Source organism: Zophobas morio, unplaced genomic scaffold (assembly GCF_036711695.1).
Source record: "Zophobas morio isolate AGI-343-1 ecotype UQ-CSIRO unplaced genomic scaffold, CSIRO_AGI_Zmor_V1 ptg000010l, whole genome shotgun sequence".
Classification (NCBI taxonomy): Eukaryota; Metazoa; Arthropoda; class Insecta; order Coleoptera; family Tenebrionidae; genus Zophobas; species Zophobas morio.
The window spans coordinates 5,353,720-5,372,084 of record NW_026972115.1 but is presented as its reverse complement, the minus strand read 5'-3'; the positions used below and the strand labels follow the sequence as shown (position 1 = coordinate 5,372,084).

Here is an 18,365-nt window from a genome sequence, read left to right as displayed (position 1 = left end):
ACTAGAGGTCCCTGACATTCTTAAATTCTTTGAAAATTGTAACAACAAAGGTCCCCCAGGATTCCTTAAATTCATTCAAAAATGAAACACCAGGGGCCCTGAGATTCTTATTTTTTTTTAATAGCAACTCCACAGATTCTTTAAATTCTTTCAAAAATAAAGCACCAAGGACCTCTGAGGTCCTTTTTTTTAGATCAGTTTCCTAAAATTCTTTCAATTCTTTCCAAAATAAAACACTTGAGACACCTGAGATTCTTTAAAATTCTTTCAAAATTAAACACTAGAGGTCCGTGAGATTCTTAAAGCCTTTGAAAATTGTAACAACAAAAGTTCCCCCCAGATTCTTTAAATTCTTACAAAAAGAAAACACCAGGAGTCCCTGAGATTCTTTAAAATTCTTTCAAAAATAAACACTGAAAGCCTCTGAGATTCTTAATTTTTTAAAAAATGGGAACGCTGCAGATTCTTTAAATTCTTTAAAAAATAAAGCACTAGGGACTTCTGAGGTCCTTTTTTTTAATTAGCTTCATAAAATTGTTTCAATTCCTTCAAAAATAAAACACTTGAGACACCTGAGATTCTTTAAAATTCTGAGATTCTTAATTTTTTTTTAAATGGCAACGCCACAGATTCTTTAAATTCTTTCAAAAATAAAGCAGCAAGGACATTTCAGGTTCTTTTTTTTTAGATTAGTTTCTTAAAATTCTTTCAATTCTTTCAAAAATTTGCGACCCCGAGATTCTTTAAAATCCTTTCAAAATTAAACACTAGAAGTCCCTGAGATTCTTAAATTCTTTGAAAATTGTAACAACAAAGGCCCCCCAAGATTCTTTAAATTAATTCAAAAATAAAACACCAGGGGCCCTTGAGATTCTTTAAAATTCTTTCAAAAATAAACACTAGAGGCCCCTAAGATTCATTTATTTCTTTTTAAATGGCAACGCCACAGATTCTTTAAATTCTTTCAAAAATAAAGCACCAGGGACCTCTGAGGTCCTTGTTTTTTAATCAGTTTCCTAAAATTCTTTCAATTCTTTCAAAAATAAAACACTTGAGACCCCCGAGATTCTTTAAAATTCTTTCAAAATTAAAGACTAGAGATCCCTAAGATTTTTAAATTCTTTGAAAACTGAAACACCAAAGGTCCCCCAAGATTATTTAAATTCTTTCAAAAATAAAACACCAGAGGCCCTGCAATTCTTAAATTTTTTGAAAATTGAAACACCAAGGGTCCCTCAACATTCTTTAAAATGTTTTCAAAAATAAAACACTAAAAGCCCCTGAGATTCTTAGATTCTTTTAAAATCATAAAGCACCTGGGGCCTCTGAGGTCCTCTTTTTATAAATTAGAGTTTCCCAAATTCTTTCGATTCTTTGAAAAATAAAACACTTGGGAGCTCCGAGACTCTTTAAAGTGTTTTCAAAAATCAGCAGCCACAGTCCCTTGAGATTCTTTAATTCTTTAAAATTGAAACACCAAAGGTTGCCTAAGATTCTTTAATTCTTTCAAAAATAAATACCATAGGGCCCTGAGATTCTTAAATTCTTTGAAAATTGAAACACCAAAGGTCGCCCAAGATCCTTTAAAATGTTTTCAAAAATAAAACACTAGATATCCATGCGATTTTTAAATTCTTTTAAAATGGCAACACCAAGGATTCTTTAAATTCTTTAAAAAATAAAACAATAGAGGCCTTCGAGGACCTTTTTTTTTTAAATCAGAGTTCCCCAAAATTCTGTCAAAAATACAACACATGGGACTCCTGAGATTCTTTAAACTGTTTTCAAAAATCGAAGGCCATAGTTCCCAGATGTTTTTAAATTCTTTTAAATTTGAAACACCCAAAGTCCCCCAAGATTCTTTAAATTCTCTCAAAAATTAAACACCACGTATCTCTTAATGTGTCAATCCGTAAGGTTCGTACGCCTAGGCTGTTTTTTATACCAGTTCATAAAACGAATTATGCATTACATTCGCCTCTAAATAGCGTTTTGATGATTGCTAACGAATGCAACACTTTAGAGTTTTTTGGTATCTCCCTCAACGCCTTCAAGAAAGAATGTCGCAAATTGTTACTATTATGTTAATATGAATTGTTATGTTAATATTTTGTTATGTACTTTATGTAATGCCTTTACATCTTTCGGCGTAATAAAGCACTATTATTATTATTATTATTATCTCTAAGATTCTTTAAAATTGTTTCAAAAGTAAACACTAGAAGTCCCTGAGATTCTTAAATTCTTTTAAAACTGAAACACCAAAGGTCTCCCAAGATTCTTTAAATATATTTCCAAAAATAAAACACTAGAAGTTCCTGAGATTCTTAGATTCTTTTAAAATGGCAACACCAAGGGTTCTTTAAATTAAGAAAAAAAAGTACCAGGGGCCTGTGAAGTCCTTCTAATTTAAATTAGAATTTATCAAAATTCTTTCAATTCTCTCAAAAATACAACATTTGGGACCCCTGAGATTCTTAAATTCTTTTAAATTTGAAACACCAAAGGTCTCCCAAGATTCTTTAAATTCTCTCAAAAATTAAACACCAGTTTGAGATTCTTTAAAATTCTTTCAAAAATAAACACTAGAGACCTCTGAGATTCTTAAATTCTTTGAAAATTGAAACACCAAAGGTCCTTCAAGATTCTTTAAAATGTTTTCAAAAATGAAACACTAGAAGGCTATGAAATTCTTAAATTCTTTTAAAATGGCAACAGCAAGGATTCTTTAAATTCTTTCAAAAATCAAGCACCAGGGGCCTCTGGGTTTTTTTTAATTAGAGTTTCCCAAAATTCTTTGGAAAATAAAACACTTAGGACCCCCGAGATTCTTAAATTCTTTTAAAATTGAAACACCAAAGGTCCCCCAAGATTCGTTAAATTCTCTCAAAAATTCTTTAAAATTCTTTCAAAAGTAAACACAAGAAGCCCCTGAGATTCTTTAAATTCTTTCAAAAATGAAGCACCAGGGGTCTTCAAGGCTCTTTTTTTAAATTAGAGTTTCCAAAATTCTTTCAATTCTTTAAAAAAACACTTGGGATCCCCGAGATTCTTTCAAATGTTGTCAAAAAGTCCAGAGCCCCTTGAGATCCCTAAATTCTTTTAAAATTGAAACACCAAAGGTCCTCCAAAATTCTTTAAATTTTTTCAAAAATAAAACACCGGGGGTCCCCGAGATTCTTTCAAAAATAAACATTAGAAACCTCTGAGATTCTTTAAAATGTTTTCAAAAATAAAACACTAAAAGCCCCTGAGATTCTTAAATTCTTCTAAAATGGCCATACTAAAGATTCTTTAAATTCTTCCAAAAATAAAGCACCAGAGCCCTCTGTGGACCTCATTTTTAAAATAGAGTTTCCCAAAAATCTTTAAAATGTTTTCAAAAATAGAGAGAGATTTTAAAATTCTTTAAAAATTGAAACACCGAAGATCCCCCAAGATTCTTTAAAATGTTTTCAAAAATAAAACACTAGAAACTCCTGAGATTCTTAGTTTCTTTTAAAATGGCAACACCAATGATTCTTTAAATTCTTTCAAAAATAAAGCACCAGGGGCCTCTAAGGTCCTTTTTTTAAATTAGAGTTTCCCAAAATTCTTTCAATAATAAAACACTTGACATCTCCGACATCTTTATAATGTTATCAAAAATGAAAGGTCAGTCTCCTGAGATTCTTAAATTCTTTAAAAATGGAATATCAAAGGTCCCCCAAGATCCTTTAAAATTGTTTCAAAAATAAACACTAGAGGTCCCTGAGATTGAATGGGGTTTATTATTTAAAATAAAATTTAGACATAATTTACATTATTTATAATGTTCAAATATGGTAAGTAACTATTAATAACTATATGATAATGATAAAAACACGATGGTATTAAAAACAAAGCAATTTGTTTACATATTGTTAAGTTAATCCTGAAAATGTCTAATTTCCCGGCCAAAATATGAAAAATAATTTTTGCAATCTCATCGTGACGTGCGATGACGTCACTGTCACGTGAGCTACCTGTCCAAAGGTCATGTTTTCGGTCCTTTGTGTTCAGTATTAATTTCTGTTTCATGGCGGCAAGATTGTCGCTTCATTTTGGTGTAAAAGTGGAACGTTTTAGTGAATTTCTAATTTATTATTAACACATATTACCGAAAATATGTTGTGTTATTGTTGTGAACAAGGAAGAAAATGGATATTTTTCCGAAAAGGACCGAAAACAGGGTAAGTACGACTTCAGTTTTAATTTATCGGATTCCGTGATTCGTTTATTCGACAATGTTTAAATTTTGGAAAAATTTTCGAAACGATTGAAGTTGGTGGGTCAAAACTATACATTTCCGCTATATAATTAAATAAAATTTAAACATAATTAATATAATTCATAATGTTTAAATATGATAACTATTAATATATGATAATTAAACCGAAAACCATTTCCCGAAGAACACGAGGTTAGCAAAAACAAATTAGTTTGTTTAAACATTGATAAATTAACCCCGAAAATGTACAATTTCTGAGCTAAAATATGAAAAATAATATTTGCAATCTCATCGTGACGTACGACGACGTCACTGTCAGGTGAGCTACCTGTTAAAAGGTCCATTTTTCCGTCCTCTGTGTTTAGTTTTGATTCCGGTCTGGTAGCAACAACACTGGAGCTCCGTTTTGGGTTAAAAGTAGCACGTTTTCGCGAATTTCTAATTTATTGTTAATAAATATTAGCGAAAATGTTTTGTGTTGAGTGCTGTGAACACGAAGGAAAGTGGATATTTTTCCGAAAAGGCTGAAAATCATGGTAAGTACGATTTGAGTTTTAATTTATTGGGTTCCGCGATTTGTTTACTCGACAATGTTTAACTTTTTTGAAATTGGTTGATCAAAGCTATACACTTTCGCGATATAAATAAATAAATTTTAAACATAATTTGTAGCATTTATAATGTTTAAATATGATAATCATTCATATATGGCAATTAAACCGGACCTCGTTTTCTTACAAACCCGAAATTATTAGAAACAAATCAATTTGTATAAACATTGTTAAATTATCCCCGAAAATGTGCATTTTCCCGGCCAAAATATGAAAAATAATTTTTGCAGTCTCATCGTGACGTACGATGACGTCACTGTCACGTGAGCTACCTGTATAAAGGTCACGATCTTCGGTCCTTTGTGTTCCGTATTAATTTCTGTTTGATGGCGGCAAGATCGTCGCTTCATTTTGGCGTAAAAGTGGAGCGTTTTAGCGAATTTCTAGTTTATTATTAATACATATTACGAAAATTTGTTGTTAGTGCTGTGAACACGAACGAAAATGGATATTTTTCCGAAAAGGACCGAAAACAGGGTAAGTACGACTTCAGTTTTAATTTATCGGATTCCGTGATTCGTTTATTCGACAATGTTTAAATTTTGGAAAAATTTTCGAAACGATTGAAGTTGGTGGGTCGAAGCTATACATTTTCGCAATATAATTAAATAAAATTTAAACGTAATTAATAACTATCAATATATGATAATTAAACCGAAAACCATTTTCCTAAGAATACATAATTTTTGCAATCTCATCGTGACGTACGATGACGTCTCTGTCACGTGAGCTACCTGATAAGAGGTCACTTTTTCTCCTCTGTGTTCAGTTTTGATTCCGGTCTGGTAGCAACAACACTGGAGCTCCGTTTTGGGTAAAAAGTAGCACGTGTTCGCTAATTTCTAATTTTTTGTTAATAAATATTAGCGAAAATGTTTTGTGTTAAGTGCTGTGAACACGAAGGAAAGTGGATATTTTTCCAAAAATGCCCGATTTTTTTTCAAATTTGTTAATAACATGCATTCAGCACTGATAAAGTACGGCTTTAGAATAGACAAAGTACTGCGTTCATAATTCACAAAATACCGTATGCATCATTTTTAAAGTACGTCGTACAAATTTACAAAATACGGTGTCCTTCACCCTAGTCCTCTGTTTTAATGGCAAGACGCACTCCAGACCTCCTCGTATTGTTTGGTTCTTGCTGGGCAACAGCAACGAGCGAGCACAGTCATCGCTCTTTGTTGGCAAACGTGGAGAAATTTGTATATTGTAACTTTTGTAATTGAAGCATTTTCTACTGTATTTTTTATGTGTTACTAACTTAACTTGGGTCTTGCCAATTTAGCTCCTGTGGTGCAAATGCTTTGTTTTCACGGTGCACTTGCTTGGGTATTAACTTTGCAACAGTGCATTCTTTGGTTCCGAGTCTGAATTCTCCATGTCGTCAGACGCTCTGGCCTGGGGGGTTATGTTGGCCCTTAGACGCTGGGTCATCATCCTAAAAGGATGAGGTTCATCATCCCAAAGGGATGAGGTCAGTCGGCCCTGTATCTATGCGGCTGCGTTCTCCCTTGGCCGTGTGAGCGCTGCGACCTATAGATTTCGTCCCGAGTTCCATCGGTGTGCTTGCTTGGGTATTCATTTTTGCAACAGTGCATTCTTTGGTTCAGAGTCTGAATTCTCCATGTCGTCAGACGCTTTGGCCTGAGGGGGTTTTGTTGGCCCTTAGACGCTGGGTCGCATCATCCGATAAGGATGAGGTCAGTCGGCCTTGGATTTATGCGGCTGCATTCTCCCTTGGGCGTGTGAGCGCTGCGACCAATAGATTTCGTCTCGAGTTCCATCGGTGTGCTTGCTTGGGTTTTCATTTTGCAACATTCTCAATTTTTGGTGCAATTTCTTCCGGTGGTGTATTGGGTACTAACTTTGCATTTGTATTGTATTTGTAGTGTATTCTGTATTGTAGCTAGATTGTAGGTACCTGTATTGTATTTCCATTGTATTGTACTGTATAACGTTCTATCCCTCATTAACAAATCCTAGCCCTCTCCTTTCCTAGCGAGATCTGCTCCAGACCTTCCCGTGGTTCTTGCTGAGCATCAACTATCGAGGACAGATAATTCCAATTCAAAACCAGCAAAGTTTCACAAAAATCTTGAAAATCGCTCGTTGGTGGCCAACGTGGAGCAAAAGAGACTTTTGTAACTCGAATAACTTTGTTAACTTTGTATTCTTAAGGAAACAAAAATATGTTACATTTAATTTATTATTCATAAGGACAACTGTGAAGACAAGTTATTAACAAATTTTTCCTTCATTTTCCTTTTTTTCCTCGACAACTTCTACCTTTGATAGGAGTCGTTTCTTTGATAAGCGTCATCACTAAATCATCAATGTTAGTATTTTGTGACATTACGTTGGCACTATTGATAATAAAACCTATGCTGCCATGTATCGGTTTGTGCATTTGACAGTTAAATTGTAAAATAGAAATTGTCCATTATTAACGGACTCATTATTCGGAAAAATTTTTAGATGACGATCATTTTTTAATTCCCGAGCGTAAGCAAGGAAGTATTGTAATCGAGTCCGTCGGCCGACTCTCTACTTTTACGTTTTCTCGATCTTTCATGACCCCTAGAAGACGAAGAAATAGGTCTCCCATTTCCGTCTGTCTGTCCGTCTGTCCGTCTGTTGTCCCGGATTTTTATTAGACAGATAATCTCCGAAAGTACTCGACCGATTGTTGTGAAATTTTGTACTTATATTAAGAATATCACGTAGATGGTAAAACGCTAACCAAAATTTGTCTAATCATCCCCACCACTAATGCGATGACGTCACTTCAAAATTGTACATAGTAAATGGGTTTTCAATTGTATAAAATAACATAGTCCTACACATGTAGTTTACAACTCTGAATCGACTTTTCACCCGAAACGTCCAGATTTTTGGAAAAAAAATCAAAATTATAAAACAACATTTTGAAATTTAATTTTTAATCTGCTAACCAGAATGCTTTGAAATGTTGCAGATGTTTTAAGGCTATAAAGAGCATCATAAATCTTTAGTCAAAAAATATTTGCTTATCCCCTCCAAAAACTTGATGACGTCAGCTCAAAAGTTTGTGGAATAAATCATATCTAAAATGTACAAAATATGATGAGTCTGTACTTGTGATCTATCACTCCATTCATATTTTTTGGATTTGCATATACAGGGTGACTCAAAAAAAATTAATGAATGCGTAAATATATTTTATTGATTTAATCAGGAACTGCAAAACCGAATGCTCTGAAATCTTGCAGATGTTTTAAGGTCATAAAGAGCATAATAAATGTTTAGTCAAAATATATTTGCTTATCCCCTCCAAAAACTTGATGACGTCAGCTCGAAAGTTTGTGGAATAAATCATATCTAAAATGTACAAAATATGATGAGCCTGTACTTGTGATCTATCACTCCATTCATATTTTTTGGATTTGCATATACAGGGTGACTCAAAAAAATTAATGAATGCGTAAATATATTTTATTGATTTAATCAGGAACTACAAAACCGAATGCTCTTAAATCTTGCAGATGTTTTAAGGTCATAAAGAGCATAATAAATGTTTAGTCAAAATATATTTGCTTATCCCCTCCAAAAACTTGATGACGTCAGCTCGAAAATTTGCCGAATAAATCATATCTAAAATGTACAAAATATGATCAATCTGTACTTGTGATCTATCACTCCATTCATATTTTTTGGATTTGCATATACAGGGTGATTCAAGAAAATAAATGAAAGCGTAAATTTATTTTATTGATTTAATCAGGAACTACAAAACCGAATGCTCTTAAATCTTGCAGATGTTTTAAGGTCATAAAGAGCATAATAAATGTTTAGTCAAAATATATTTGCTTATCCCCTCCAAAAACTTGATGACGTCAGCTCGAAAATTTGCCGAATAAATCATATCTAAAATGTACAAAATATGATCAGTCTGTACTTGTGATCTATCACTCCATTCATATTTTTTGGATTTGCATATACAGGGTGATTCAAGAAAATAAATGAAAGCGTAAATTTATTTTACTGATTTACTCAGGAACTACAAAACCGAATGCTTCGAAATCTTGAAGATATTTTAAAATTATCATAAGCATGGTAAATTTTTGATCAAAACGTATTTGGTCGTCACCCCTAAAAAATTTATGACGTCACCACAAAATTTTGCTGAAAAAATCCTATCTAAAATGTACAAAATATGGTGAGTCTCTTCTTGTGATTTATCATTCCATTCAATTTTTTTCGATCTGCATATACAGGGTGACTCAAAAAAATTAATGAATGCGCAAATTTATTTTATCGATTTAATCAGGAACTACAAAACCGAATGCTTTGAAATCTTGCAGATGTTTTAAGGTTATAAAGAGCATAATAAATTTTTAGTCAAAATATACTTGGTTATCTTCTACAAAAAACTGATGACGTCAGCTCAAAAGTTTGCCGAATAAATCCTATCTAAAATGTACAAAATATGAATAGTCTGTACTTGTGATTTATCATTCCATTCATATTTTTGGATTTGCATATGCAGGGTGACTCAAAAAAATTAATGAAGGCGTGAATTTATTTTATCGATTTAATCAGGAATTACAAAACCGAATGCTTTGAAATCTTGGGAATATTTTAAAGTTATTATAAGCATGGTAAACTTTTGTTCAAAATGTATTTGTTCATCCCTCCTAAAAAAATTGATGACGTCACCCTTAAATTTTGCTGAATAAATCCTACCTAAAATGCAAAAAATATGATGAGTTTGTACTTGTGATTTATCATTCCATTCATATTTTTTAGATTTTCTTAAGAGGTGGTTCAAAAAAATTAATGAAGTCAATTTATTTTATTGATTAAATTAAAGGCAACACTTATTATTAGTATTACACCCCAACCAACCCAATTTGGTAGACACAAAATTTGTTAAAGGAAAAACTCGGTTGAAACATAAGGGTAGCACGCTTATTTACATCGACTTTAACATTACAGACCTGCATTTGTTTTATGCGTTCACTTGGTTCCGCGAATGTGAAATAGACATGTTTATAATCAACCAATTGTGAATTTCACCGTCAAGAATTAAAATAAAACCCAATGTTTTATATAATAAGCGGAAGTCGAAGCAATAAAACCGATGGTCGTTTTGTTTACAGTTTCTCTGTTTGACTCTCACGTATGCTGTTACGCCTGTCATCTTAAATTAAGAATGTTTATACATACACGATTTTCAGTTGCCTCTGATACGTATACGTGAGTAAATTGTTTCGTTATTTTATTGATTATTACAAATCAATATTCAAAACGACCCAATTCATTTTCCCGAAAATTTGAGAATATAATAATTTTATTCTTAGTATTACACTACATCTATCCCAACTGATATACGTGTCCTTGCAAAAATGTTGATGACGTCATCGCAATTTTTTTTTAAATTCCCACTACAAAAATGTAATGAGAAAAAAAACACAATAGGCATGCAGTCGTCAAGTTTCCGACAGCGAGGGAAGTACTGTCTAAACTCTTTAGACCAATTTTTTGGGGTTGATAAACAGATAACAACACAATTTTGGGGTGGCTCTAGCTCTTGTTCAAAAAATTGCCAGCTTTTTGTGCTACTGCGAGGTCATGAATGATCATGATCTACTTTTCACATTTACTTGTTCCAATTTGTGGGCTATATTTGACTTTTTATTGATTTTTTATGACTTTAAATAGGGTTTCTATGTTTATTTACAGCTTGATCATAAATTACGGAAATGGTTGTCTTTTATTGCACCTATTTATCGCCACTAAATAAGGATGACTAATTGGAACTATACTGTGTATATATAATAATTGCTTTCCTTACAAAAAATAATTTTAATTAAAACTTTGTACACCATTTTCACGTCGACACAAAGTGGACCACCACAGTCTAGACTCCACGTGAATTAAAAAATGCGACGTTTTCATTAACATAAGTGTTTCTAAAGTGCCGATTTCAGGAACGTTAAAATTCATGAATAATTTAAAATATTCGCTATTACTTCGTTCCATAAAAAAGTTCCTGTACCGTTCGGAATTCCTAACAGGACGCCCGAAAAAAATAACCAGACAAGTCAATCTACCACTTTCATAAACGACGAGCATGATTTTACTTTGCACTATCAATTTGCATAATGTTGCAATGAACGCGTCCAGGTTGCTCCACTACAATATATGCAACAAAAATATTTCTTCTTGGAAAGCCAGTTCTAATTTCCTTTTTGTTTGTGTGATCCGAGGTGGCTGTGACCGGCGCTTCGTTCAGATGACGCACTGAACTAGCCCGATCTCGGACCCTCATTTGAACGAATATTTATGATCACACTCCAGTAACTGCTTCAAAATAGGAAGTTATTAATCAAATCACTCCCGTTTTAACCTTACGATTTAGTACTTTCCTTCTTTTCGCTTTTTTTTTAGTGCAGTTGCATCGACATTCATTACAATAAATTATGAATGTTTTATAACTGGAATTATGTAAATGCGAAAACAAAACCAACGTCCAGTTGAAGTTCATTGCACAGACGCGCCGGAAGTCGTATAACCAATGATAAATTAAATAAGTTTAAAGGATAAAAATAAAACAAATTTTACTTTCGAAGAGAAATTGTTGAAGACGAGTATCATCAATATTAATTTTTGTGTGTTTTCTCTGGTTGTGTAATCTCGGCAAAAACGCGCAAAGTCGCGTTTTCGTCGTCGTATTGTCAAACTGTTTAATTAACAAAAAATTCTCACATCACCTTGACGAAACAAGTGTAAAGATTTATTGTTGTGATGGAGTGGCTCTGACGAAACGCCAATGCAATAGTTTTTAAAACCAAATTAAGAAAATAGGTTGCTTTTACAAGCCGAAAATAATTAACACCTACTAAAAATTTTCTACTTTCGGCAGGCGTCAAGTGAAAACACAGAACAAGTGGTTTAGACTGGCTGAGGTGCAATAAATTAATTTTGAAATTGAGTCGGAAACGTTCACCCATTAGCCACTCTGTCAACTTAATAAACTCGTCAGTGTTATTAATTTCGAACAAGCGGATCGGTTTTTTCTGGTGCCGGGATAGGTGTAAAGACGCAAAAATTGCATTTACTGTTAAACGAAAGTAAGCTAAAAAATCCATTAATATCTGTTGGCTGGCGAAAAAGCCAAGTCGGAATTTGGCACGAAATTACGAAGCTTGACAATTTCGCTGAGTATTAAACGCTCCAGTAAATACAAGACAAAGACAGCAGGGGCGGCTCATGACTTGAAAAATTGATGAGGCACAGCACAAAACGCTCTAAAATATAAATAAATCAAGTTTACTTAAATATTTTCTATTTAGTCAAATAAACAAATTTGTAAACTCATTTAACTGTCCACAAAGAACCAACGTGAAGGTGTAAGGAGGTCTTGCAAGGAAAGGATGAGAATGACAGGACAAAAGGAAAGGGAAGCGTGGTCAGAAAAAACTAATATAACTTCTAACAAAAAACAAAATTAAAATAAACTTTAAAGGAAACATATCGAAAAAGATCAAATACAACATAAAATAAAGCTAATTTGATTTATAACAAAAAACAAAATGAAAAAAATATAAAATATAAATACGGATTTATTTAAAAATTTTTTTTATGGATCAATTAACGATTTACTCAAATCAGGAACCGGCGGTTTTAATTCCTTAACTACATACAATTTATCATCATACGTGAAAGTAGAAAAAACAGAACTGCCATTGTCATTTAACGTTAGTAGAGAAAAATTCCGATTTACTCGTAATCTTAAATAACGATTACCGAAATCAAATTATGACAAGCACAAAGCACTAACGCGACCCACGCAAACGTAGGCACTTTTAAGACAAAATTCTGTTACCGAAATTTTGAATCAATTTATACACACACAGATTTGTGGCAAAACAATCAACGGCCTAATTTTGAATACTCCTGCGAATGCAGACTGCATTGCAATCGCACGTTCCCCGCGCGCAAATAATATAGTTGTCCATCTCTTTTGCAAGCACGGAAATGAGGCTAGCCTCAATTTTGTCTTTTTTCAACTCATACCGCTTATAAGTGTATTGCAGGTTGCTTGCCTATTAACAACATGATTTCTATATATGCTGTAGAGGCAAGCTTCGAGTCGGCCTCATTCGCGTCACAAAATACATGTTGTGCCGAGTGTTTAAGCGCGCTGTTTAATTAAGGGAGCAACGAGTACCTACCGAGATAAAAATAAGAATATAATTTTCTATATTTATTTTTAAAATTTTAGAAAAAAGACACAAATTATTGGCCGAAATGTGTCCGTATAAAATAATAAAAATCCTAATAAGGCGTAAAATTCATTGGTGAGGCACTGCCTCACCTGCCTCATAGGACAAGCCGCCCCTGAAAGACAGTCCTGGTAAAGCGAATTGTTTGAGAAAAACAGTGGCTAAGTAGGTTCGTACAATGGTATCTACAACCGCTAAAAAAATACGTTTCGAAAATAATAATAATGATCAGTTTCAATACTTACACAATTTAGGTTTCAACTGGATTGAATTCAATGTATCTTCCTAAGCAGGAAGACAACATTGAGCTCTATGGGGAAGAACCGGTCATAAAACAGTCGAAAATTGAAAATTCTAAAGTTTAAAAAACGAAAAACTGAAAATCGGGAAATCCAGAAGTCGAAAAATCGTAAGCTTATAAAATCGAAAAATTGAAAAATCAAAATCCTGAGAAATTGGAAAATTGAAGCATCAAAAACCTGAAAAATCGAAAAATTGAAAAAGTGAAAAATCGAAACTTTGGGAAGAAATGGGAACATAAAAAAAGATTCCTTCAGAAATCAGAAAACTGAAAATTTAGAAACGTCAAAATTTGAAAAATTCAGAAATTGAAAAATCGAAATATTTAGAAATCGTAAAATTGAAGAGGATAAAAATTGAGAAATTGTATAGCTGAAACATCGGAAAATTCAAAAATCGAAAAATAAAAAAATGGAGAAACCGAAAATTTGAAGAATGGAAAAATTGAAAATGCCCAAAATTGAAGTACTGAAAAATGAAACGTCTAAAGTAGAAAAATCGAAAAATCTAAAAGCCGAGTAATCTCAATAATGTATTTATAAACCACAAGTTCAGGATTATGCTATAGACAAAACTATTGATCCATTTATGGCTGATCAAATAAGAAAAGCCAGCAAGACTACTTTATAATTTTTTTTCATCCTCAACTCAAAAATTGGAAGTTTTATTATCTCAATTAAAAAAAGACACGTGCTGATGCTACTAGAGTTCTCTATACATATCGTGAAGGAATTTCTGCATTCGAGGTAATAAGGGAGACTGAAAGCCAAATGGAAATGTTAAACGTGTAGCTAAATAAATAGTAGAGAAAATAAAACCTTGAAAATGACTGTAATTATGTGTTTTTGAAACTGTATTTTAGTAAAATTCCATGACATACGTGAAAAACTTCAAAAATTGACTCATCCACTATTAATTAATGGTTTCTTCAGTTCAACAGAATCCTTCTTAAAATTATTTCGAGGTGAAAAAGAATTGAGATAGGGAGGATGGGCGGGCTTACATTTTGGCTTTTGATTTTAATATGTGTAGACTTCTTTTCACAACATGAAACTTAAAACGTGTTAAATTTCTTGTTATGAAAAGATGACTATGTATATTAAAAAAAAAAGGCCAAATATAAGCCCCGCCCACCCGCCCTAACTTAATTTTGATGATTCTTTTTTATTCGTTGTAAGCCGAGGGGCGGAGCTTAATTGCAAAATCCTCGCCTTTACCGTTTTATCTTTGAAAGAATTTAAAAATCCTGGCACCCTTCGGTGTTTAATTTTGCCTTTTTGTTTCTGGACTTCTTGTCACAACATGAAACTTAAAACATTTTTAAAATGGAAAATTTGTACAAGGAAATATAGATTTTGCAATTAGACTCCGCCCCATAATTGCAAAATCCGTATTTCCTTGCAAAACCCATTTTAACCATGTTTTAAATTTTTTGTTACGAAAAGATGGCTGTATATATATTAAGAAAAAAAGCAAACCATCTGCCCCGCCCACCCACCCTATCTCAATTCTGATGAATTTTTCATTCGTTGTCAGATCGTAATTGCAAAATCGATATTTTCCTAAACAAATTTGCCATTTTAAACGTGTTTTAAGTTTGTAAGAATAAAAAATCATCACAATTGAGACTTGGTGGGTGGGCGGGTTTTATATTTAGCCTTTTATTCTTAACGTACATAATATTCTTTGAACAACACGATACTCAAGAACATGTTCTTAATTTCTTGTAAAGAAATAAGTATTTTGCAGTTAAGCTCCGCCCCCACGGTTCACAGCGAATAAAAAAAATCATAACAATTGAGATAGGGCGGGTGGGCGGGCTTACATTTTCCCTTTTTGTTTTAATACGTGTAGACTTCTTTTCACAACATGAAACTTAAAACATGTTCAATTTCTTGCTACGAAAAGACGACTATGTAGATTAAGAAAAAAAATCCAAATATTAGCCCCGCCCACCCGCCCTATCTTAATTCTGTTGATTCTTTTTTATTCGTCGTAAGCCGAGGGGCGGAGCTTAATTGCAAAATCCTCGCCGTTGCAGCTTTATTTTTGAAAGAATTTAAAAATCTTGGCACCCTTCGGTATTAAACTTTTGTAAGAATTTAAGAATCGTAAAAATAATTTAAAAAACCTGACCAAACCTGTTCTGACCTGCCTGACTTAAACTGGCGATACCAGATTTGGACTTTACTTGACCTGACCTGAGATTTTGGGAATCCACAACCTTTATTTTAACCACATAAAAATAAATACGCTTACTTAAGTTTCATAATCAACATTTTTGAGAGTTTGTTTTTTTTGAATTAGAATCTTGGGAGGCTTTAGTATTTTTTTTTTTTTAATCAGAGCCAGTTTTCGAGTCCCTCTGTATGTTTTTATTTTAAGAATATGGAAAGATCATGGGGCTACGGTGACGAAGGATAATAACGGTGAATAGTTTTTTTATTTCATCCATAAAACCGTTTATTTAAGAAAAACAGTAACTATACAAATAACTACAATATTTAGTACAATAAATAATAAACCTATTTACAGCCAATAATCGATAAACTAGAAGCATTTGGTCCTGTTTTGTACATAATCTAAAATTACTAAGCAACCTCGTAAGAAACACAAAATCATAAAGACATCTGTTAAATAAATACCAACAATACTTAAGTACTTACAGTAATACAATATTTACATCGTCAGTCACAATTTATAAATATATACTTTTATCAAAGTCCAGCTATAAGATAAAAGTTTCTAAACCGTAAATCCGGGCACGCTGTGCTCCACCCTGTTATCCGGTGGTGGGTACTTACAACAATAACTCGTCAACACCCCCACGGAAGCCAGCACCAGCGACAAAACGGAAATCCCGCACACAGCCCCAGAAGTCATGTCCGCAAGCGGAGTACCTGGCTTGGGTTGCAGTACCAACAGTACCAACAACCCCGCGCACATCAAAAGACTAAAAACACTCAAAAGAATATACCCTAGAAAAAAACCGTTAGAAAAATCGACTTACAAAACCACCCCACCTACCTGATATGTAATTCCTGTTAGGCAACCAGTAGCAATTCCTCGTCCTGAACCCCAAAAGCCCCAAAACCAGACACGTAAACCCCGCTATGATCCCAAAATCCAGAAAATACAACCGCCCCATTATAGACACCATGTAAAAACACAACCCGGACGTGACCCCGCCGCACAACATCATCATCACCGCCGCCACCGCCAGCGTAACCTGAGTGGGTTTCTTGGGCCCTATGTTCATCCACGGCTCGCTTTTAGCGAAAGTGGTATCACTGTAGACGCTCTGAGTGGGGCTGGAGCACATGGGGGCCACGATCGCCGTGTGCCTCTTGTCCTGGTGCACCATCTGCTGCGCCCCCAGGGCGTAGTTGAGCTTCTGGCGGAACTTGGGAGCGGGCTTTGGCGGCGTCAAGAAGGGGTCTCGGTGAGGGGGCGACGGCAACCGTCTCTGGGCCTGCGGTGACCAAATTCGCCCGTTTTGGGGGAGTCGCGGCGACTTCTTCGGGGTGGAGAGGAGCTCGTGGAGTTTCTGGGTGGCGGCGGGGTTGGCGTGGCGCCGGGGGCTGGGGGGCTCGCTGTGAATGTACTCGTACCGGCTTCCTAACAATTAAGCGAGTTAGAGGATTTTGTTTATTGGGTGTGTATATTTACTAGTAACGGTTTTCTGCGGCGACGCCTCCTCGGGGATGTACTCGTACCGGTGCCGCCGCGGCCCCAGGTCCTCGTTGTTCGTCGTCTCCACCACGGCGTACCGGTGCACCTGGACCTTGGGCGGGTTCACGTACCGGCAGTTCTCCTGCATGGGAATGTACTCGTAGCGGGGTTTAGTTTTCGCCTCGATGCGCTCCTCGCCCGGTGAGGACACCACCAGGACCTTCTTCTCCTTGACGACGCCGCAGTCGTCCACCAGCATTTCTTCGTAGAACTCCTGCTCGTCGTAGCACTCTTCATGGTAGTGGCTCTGGGCCCCCACGGGGGACTGGCGCACGTTCTGGACGATCTGCGACAGCGGCTTGCCGTTGTAGAACTCGCTCTGCTGGCTGAAGGCGGGGTTCGAGTAGTAGTTCTTGTGGACGGTGCGAGTTGCCATTTTGGAGCCGAGTTTTAACCGTCATTTGTTGTCGTTTAGGGCACGGCCCGGTGACGACTGGTCGCCTGGTGGTTGTTAAAGAGCTGGCGGCGTAACGGCAGCATGGGGGACGCACTTATCAAACAGCTGCATATGTCTCGCGTCATGTGGGGTGAATTCCATGGGCGTGCACGTGCACAATTAAAGTTGGCGGGTCGGCAGTTTTGGCGCCACTATTTCGTCATACATTAAACGGACAATAATTGCGAGAAAAGTTATCAAACTTACTTCCTGACAACAACGAAACGTCGTGATACAGAAACCAGTGCCCCCCGCTGAGAAACCCTCGTTACGCCACTGGCGGCACGCTTCGCAACACAAAGTCATTTATTGGAAAGTTGCGACGCGTCCATTGTTGTAGTTTTTGAAGCACATCTGGTGTGTACCGAGAATACAACAAATTATTTAAACTGTGATAAGTCGGAGGAAGTATCTGCAGCCAATACGAAAAGCTCAGGCGGTATTCAAACAAGATTTCGTCCAGGCGCTATCTTCGCGCATTTTTCTGGTTCTTGGTTTCCTTTGTACCGGTCGTCGTGCATTGTTGGCGCTCTCGAATGTCAACAAATAACTGGTTGAGTGTATTCGGCTTAATTATACATGCTAGAGGAGCTCGACGTACCGTTGAGCGGATGTCTTGCATATTCTTGGGGGTCATTATGCATAATTTTTATCTTGGATGCAGGAAATTGGAGTAACGTACCTGAGGAGCGGCGGAGAGAAACGTCAGGATGGGTGTTTGTCGAAAAGATAACAAAGGCATTTCGGATAGATAGCGCAATGAATTT

At 35.3% G+C, this 18,365-nt stretch overlaps 1 protein-coding gene across 2 annotated transcripts; it reads right to left on the bottom strand.

Annotated features, from left to right (window-relative positions):
* Positions 1–15,864: 15,864 nt before the first annotated feature.
* Spdo (sanpodo) lies at positions 15,865–18,029 on the bottom strand. 2 transcript variants are annotated; one of them, XM_064051784.1, is made up of 4 exons: positions 17,806–18,029; positions 17,100–17,750; positions 16,458–17,048; positions 15,865–16,408 (listed from the first exon to the last, which is right to left on the bottom strand). In XM_064051784.1, exons 2-4 carry the CDS (start codon positions 17,536–17,538, stop codon positions 16,176–16,178), a joined length of 1,263 nt encoding a protein of 420 aa, XP_063907854.1. In that variant the 5' UTR covers positions 17,539–17,750; positions 17,806–18,029; the 3' UTR covers positions 15,865–16,175. The 2 variants fall into 2 exon arrangements, with proteins under 2 accessions (XP_063907854.1, XP_063907853.1); XM_064051783.1 differs by having other exon boundaries at positions 17,100–18,029.
* Positions 18,030–18,365: the final 336 nt, after the last annotated feature.

Excerpts from the sequence above, each read along its gene's own strand:
- Spdo (XM_064051783.1), bottom strand. The coding sequence starts at position 17,538 with ATGGCAACTCGCACCGTCCACAAGAACTACTACTCGAACCCCGCCTTC. Across the intron at positions 17,049-17,099 it reads GCCGCAGAAAACCGTTACTA|GAAGCCGGTACGAGTACATT; the intron begins GTAAATATACAC and ends CTTAATTGTTAG. Across the intron at positions 16,409-16,457 it reads TAACAGGAATTACATATCAG|GGTATATTCTTTTGAGTGTT; the intron begins GTAGGTGGGGTG and ends GTTTTTTTCTAG.